At 42.4% G+C, this 6,465-nt stretch overlaps 1 protein-coding gene across 1 annotated transcript in view; it reads right to left on the reverse strand.

Annotated features, from left to right (window-relative positions):
- LOC105568493 (transmembrane and TPR repeat-containing protein CG4341) overlaps nucleotides 1-6,465 on the reverse strand; it is a 255,869-nt gene that overhangs the window by 92,495 nt on the left and 156,909 nt on the right. Inside the window, exon 5 of the mRNA XM_012024205.1 lies at nucleotides 4,107-4,221. Coding sequence (XP_011879595.1) covers nucleotides 4,107-4,221 — 115 coding nt within the window. The remainder of the gene's footprint in view (nucleotides 1-4,106; nucleotides 4,222-6,465) is intronic.

The following is a 6,465-nucleotide window of genomic DNA, read 5'->3' on the forward strand; positions in this document are numbered from 1 at the left end:
AAGCTGTGCCCCAGGCGTCGCGACGACGACAATTAAGGGGAGAGCGAGCGAGAGCGAGAGAGAGAGAGAGAGAGAGGGGGAGAGAGGGAGAGGGAGAGAGAGAGAGGGAGAGCGAGAGAGAGAGAGAGAGAGAGAGAGAGAGAGAGAGGAGGGGGAAGGAGAGAGCAGAGGTCCTCCTTTGACGTGGTGTCAATTCCCACCTCGAATCAACCGATTCCATTTTCCACTGAACGACCGCCGGGAATCAACTTCCGTCTCGCGGCGAAATGCGTTGTAAGCTAATTTAGTTAGCTATTTTAAGGGCATAGAGTATCTTAGGTAATTACCGAACAAGATTATTATCGTATTACTGCAAATAGCTTGAACAATCTTTGCTGTTTAACATCACGAGCAGTTTGTCTGATCCACTTTGCTGTTTTTAGTCGCAAACGTTTAAAACGAGTAATTAGCTCATCGCGTCTTGATCACTTTATTATATTTGTGTTATATTGTGTATTATCTATAACACACGAATGCCGCGGTTTTCACCATACATTTACACGATTAAGGAAAACTGTGTGGCTTCGCTACAATTATTAATTATCCTGCTTACCCCGTTCGCCCGTTGTTTTGCGACGCGCTTTTTTTCCCCCCGGTCGTTTTTTCGCGCGCCGAGTCTTCGCTAGAGAGAATTATCAAACCATCACGTTGTTGTAACAATGAGAGGGCAAGGGGAGGGCGCGGCTAATTAAGTATCGACCTGCCGACAGGAGTAACGGAGTAATACATAATTACGATGTATTCTTTGGATACCCGCTCGGGGGGAGAGCTTTTTGCCCCCTCACGGTTTTCCTAACACGCGGCGAAGACTAATCAATTTTCCATTCACCGGCAGCCGCTGATGGATGACTTACGATCACGCCGGGGTTTTAATAAATCAACATCCGTCGCCACTACCCCGGCCCTGTCATCAGTCTCCTTAGGGGTCGACCTCGGTGGAGGAGAGACAGTAGGCGCAAGATCGCCAATCGTTGTCCCGTTATCACGGCCCGAATAACCGAGATTGTCGAGCGTATCGCAGAGATCAATCTATCGTCAGAGCCGAGACAAGTGTCAGCTGATTTTATAATTTTCGTCGAAAGCAATGAGAGACAGGCCCTGAGTCGGATTGCGACATATATATATATATATATAACATATATAAAAGACAATAAGTAAAATGGGGATTTAATATATTGTGAGAGAATCATGAAGCACGAAGTGGACTTAATATTTTCTTCATAGCATCCAGACTGTAATATCCTGCGATATATCTGATCTGCTCGTAAATTTCCGCGAAAGAAAGTAAAACGGCCGGAGGGAGACGAGAACGTGGCGAGCGAGCGAACGAACGATATATACGTCGCTTTCTTATTAACCGCTTCTTTCTTCCACGGATGATGATGGAAGGACGTAACGGAAATTTCCCGGGCTATTGATTCGTATCGATAACGTACGTCGGGTGATAATTGCGCGCTATGTATCATCGGAAGGGATAATAACCGGAAGGTGATCAAATGGGCCGTCATTTTTCAGAGAAATCGCTTCGCGAAAGAGCACACGTAGAACGGAGGAGAGCCATAATGAAGGACGTACGATATACGATTGTGATTTTGCCTCTAATAACACCGGGAGGTATCTTCCCTACGTTTGCTAATTAAGTTACAGGCTGCCCTGGAATTTCTCCCGTGTCGTTTTCAACGTTCACATCTAGCTCCGAATCATAGGTATGGCGAATTATCACCGAAATTCTGGTGATGCCAGCGGACTTTTTCGACCTTTGTCGAGGGATTAGGTGATAGGTAATTACATCGCGCTTCATTTCACTCTAAAAGCTGATTCTGTGAAGGCCCGAGAGGTATTACCGTCAGTGCCACGAAGGGACAAACGTCGGGTGTGGCTTATCTGAACGGACGAGCGGTTTCACCGGAATTTGCTTGTAACCGCTTGTAGCCACAGTGCACGCTGGCTCAGCATGTTAAAGTAGCGTGTATAGTAATTACTTAACAAAGTAAATATGATTTTACACGCTCGTACGTATATCTTGGAAGTATTTTTCAAACTGTCTAAAGAAAAATAAGGATATAAATAATTGTACCAAGCTACAGCAAAAATAGAAAATCCTTAAAAATTTTTCTGTGTCAAAAAATGAAAGACTGATATGAGATATTTCATGGATCTGACTACAAGTTATTTTAGAAATAGGGCGCTACGTGACTAAGCGTCGAAATTAAGGTAATATCGCGAGAAATAATATTGGCGCTCCAAAATTGTAATATTGGTATGACAAAATATTAATGTTATTAGATTTTCAAGTCTTTTTTTTCGAAATAACCTTTTTCATTTGTATGACAAATTTGCCCGGCAAATTTATTTGAATAAGTAAGTAAGTACATGAGATTTTCCGCTCTTACACAACCGACCCAGTTCTGTCTACCGTGTTCCACTGTCCATTTGGGTGTCTTGTGAAATATTTCGCCCGTGAATTTATTAACTAATTTATATGCGATGCAAATTTCGTGACGGCGATTAATTACATTGTTACATATATTAAATCCGACATAATTAATACCTGACAATTAAATAACTGATAGTGAACTCTAAAATAAACTTCTAGTAGATTTAATAAATTCTTCTACTAAACTTAGCATATTCTGCTATCAAAAGCGATATTGAATTATTAATAACGGACTATGTCCAATATATATAAAGTATAAAGTACATTTTACTTTAATATTTCTATTATAGTTAAGTTATACTTATTCTCTGCACTATTTTCATCTCTCTTATCTTTAAGACTTTTTCCTTCCATTAATTATGACATATTATTTATGTATCAAACATAACTAAAAGCAATTCTATTCACTGAAATGAACGTTAACTACATTTACTCCATCCCGAAATTACTCCATGTGTAATATCGTCTATCTGGCTCTTATATACGCCTTTTATATATTAACCTACAGGTGATTCAGGAAGTTCTCACAGCCTGTCGTCAGGATCAATAATAAATTACTACGAAATTACTACATATTAATATGACGACAGAATTACTTCATCAGCCCCGCGCCAAAATCACTTCGTCTTCAATCGCTATAATTTCGCTATCGATTAATACGCCGCTTTCTATCGTTCAATTTAGCCGGCAGGAGTGCCATACTAAGACGTCTATGGTGGATACATAATGGGGCAAGTACGTGGCACGTACCACGCGCCACGTAGCCGGCTTATCAGAAGCGTGCAGAGGGTAGGCAGGCTTATCGACTCAGCGGCTTGACAGGCTTCCACGTCCTTTCCCACCTTTAGTAGGAGGAGCTAGTCGAAAGATGATGAGCGCCGATCGAAGGACCCCGGGGACTTTCAGCAGCTCCCTCGGGGCCATCCTCGGTAAGCCTTGTACGAAGTCGTTAATGCGTCGTGAGGAAGGAGATAGCGCGGTTGTGCGGGGCCACGCTGACCGATATTACGTGCTTAAGAAGCTCATGGCCGTTCCCCGATATCACTACAGTGGTAAACAGAGTTTCCTCTCGCCGGCCACCCTCTTTCCGGATCGGCTTAGCGCGAGCAAATATATTCCGCGCCGCGGCGGATCGGAAAAATCGGGAAGGAATTAGTCGGTCAAATATGGGGATCGCCCCGGTAATCTTCTTACCGGCATTCGTGCTTCATCGAGTCGTACTTAGCGGACCAAGTTCAGACGACTATGCTGCTTATAAAAAGAGGTTTAAGACCCTTACAGGAGACGAATTCACGAGGCTAATATAGCTTTCCCTTTGAGTCTCTCGGCAACGTGAGAAAAGATTTCGCATATAATAGCTTCGCTCGAAAGTATCTTTTACAATCTTCCAAAAATATACATATAATACGGAATTTATAAAGAGTGCGTTTCCGTTTGCAACTTTTGGTTGCTAGCGGATTCGAAAAATTGTTAAAATTGCAAAGCATGATAAACTATCACGCTTCTCCCAGTTCGTTGTTCTCGTACCTGCATACGTATAATCCTTTGGTACACGCGGCTCGCGTACATTGACGGAATATCGACGTGAACGGACAAGAAGAATATGAATGAATTAGGACGTGGTACTCACAGGTTGTAGTGCACGTCTGCCATGTTCGGTCGATAGCGGAGAGCTTGAACGAACGCTTCTTCCGCCTCGGCTACTCGCCCCTGCTCGCTGAGAATGCTGCCCAAGTTGCCGTAAGCTGGAACCAGCGCCAACGATAGTTAATTTTAATCAGGTGAAGTGTTGATCGGAGCGAAATGTATCAAATATTAAAGGACACACCGACGACTATTTGATATAACGACGATAAGCGCAATAAATGCAAATAAAATTAAGGGCTCCGAAGGAAACGCTGAAGCGCTGAAAAGAATTAGAGTCCCTCTAATCAGAGTCTGGCCAACGGGCAGTTTCGGCAAAATGATGTGAGAAAGAAAGAAATATATTCCCTCTCGCTCTACACGACAAGTATTGCTATACGTGGAACGAGAGGGAATATATTTCTTTCTCTCTCGCATCATTTCACATACCCGTTAGCCAGACTCTGAATAGAAGGACTCTATGGGCCAATAAGGTATCACCTTTCGAGTTTTTGAGCATAAGTAATTTCAAAGTGCTCGAATGAAAAGTTCGAAAATCATGATGTATGTACTTTGTCAAATTTCATTACCCCTCAAGTGTACAAGATGTACCTGTTATCAGGTGTCTACTGTAAAATTTTCAGCACATTCGGTGCACTTCGACGTTATGTTCAGAAAACCTAAAGGTGATATACTTTTGGCCGGTACTGTAGCCTATACTTGTAATTTATTAAACTGTGAATTCATATGCCGTTTCTTTCCACATTTGTCCTGGCTTCGTTTCGGACATAACACAGTTTTCTTACGGCTGGAGTTATTATCGTCAGCAGATTCACACCGAGGGGGAAAACCGCTGAGGGCAATGTGGTGTACAGATTTGCGGCATTACTAGGCATCTTTTGGGCATTAGTTTAGGCATTAGGCCCTCCTAGGGCATTATAAAGATAAAATAAGACAAAACAAGATAAATAAGATAAAATAAGACAATAAGATAAAGTAATGTCCAATGGACATTAGTGGGCATTGGTGTACAAGATTTTGGCCAGCGGTTTCTCCCTCGATTCACACATTCAAATCGATAAACGATTTGTAATAATATTTTTAAATGCTACATTTAGCATTCAGTACCGCCCTTTCCCTGTACTGTAAATTATTCTTATTGCGAAAAATATTATCTCAGGATTCGAACCTGGGGCCTCCCTCTAAAAAGAATAACGAAGGAGCGCGGTGTCTGTATAAGAAACTGACGGCAGCAAGCTAATTATTAACGGATGGCACGACGTACAGGTGCGAAATACGTCTTACGCTTTCGGTGTTAATTATTATCCTAGCGGCAATTACTTGAGAATTATCACGATCAAGATACGCCCGCCCATCATTTCTCTGCTTACGTGCTCGCTTGTAGTTGAATATTCAACTCGTTAAATGATCAGCAGGAAGTGCCCCGGGAACGTAGTTACATGCTGCGCGCACGCACACCGCGCTTATATACACCGCTCCCTCCCCCCTCCAGACACAAAGGTTAATATTTTCGTAGTTATTATACTTCCAGCGCTGCTATACGTGATATTTGAAGTGCAGTTCTCGCGCGCGGAACACTTTACCACTTGATACTAATTCCGGCGAAAGCACGTGAAATAAGACCGTTTTAAAGCGGAATTAAGTATCTGCATAATACACGTATCGAACGCCGTTCTCACCACAAATCAGATGTACCTTTTTCGACGATTAAAATAATTAAGTGCCCCCTTTTCTCGGTCAATTATTTTAAACAGAGGTGGCATTAAAGAAAAAAAAAAACTGTTTTCGAGATTTCACTCGTGAGTTATCAGAAATGTTCAAATATCTTTTTCCTAATCTTCTCGGCGCGTTTTTCTTAGACGTGCGCCCAATCGCAATCGATACGTTATCGCCGTGTAGTCAGTAGAAATTGCAGTTAGCCGAGGGGAGGGGGAGGGGAGAAAAACGACGCGATACAGGATCTTGGGTCTTGCCTTTACTGGCCGGATCGATCTTGGGACTTGCATTCGCTGGCCGGATCGATCTTGGGTAATGCTAATGCCGGCGGTACTGTAGCCTTCAAACCTCAAAAAGTACTGAATGAAAGAGCACTTTATTATAGTGTTTTGAAAAGCTCTCGAGGTAAGCTACAAGAATACGCAATGTAAAGTAGGGGGTTCCATTAAGAAAAATTAAGTTGAACTCTATATGACCTTGGCACTTTCACTCAAGATCGAACCAACGACACCATCTTATGTCCCCCTTCGAACCAAACAACTTTTGTCTGAAACGTTTTTCCGTATCTTTCATATTTTTCGAGACACTTGCCTGGGGCGATTAAAATGAAACAATCTGTATACAGGGTG

The sequence above is a fragment of the Vollenhovia emeryi genome, unplaced genomic scaffold (assembly GCF_000949405.1).
Source record: "Vollenhovia emeryi isolate VEMERY1.0 unplaced genomic scaffold, V.emery_V1.0 DF939129.1, whole genome shotgun sequence".
Lineage (NCBI taxonomy): Eukaryota > Metazoa > Arthropoda > Insecta > Hymenoptera > Formicidae > Vollenhovia > Vollenhovia emeryi.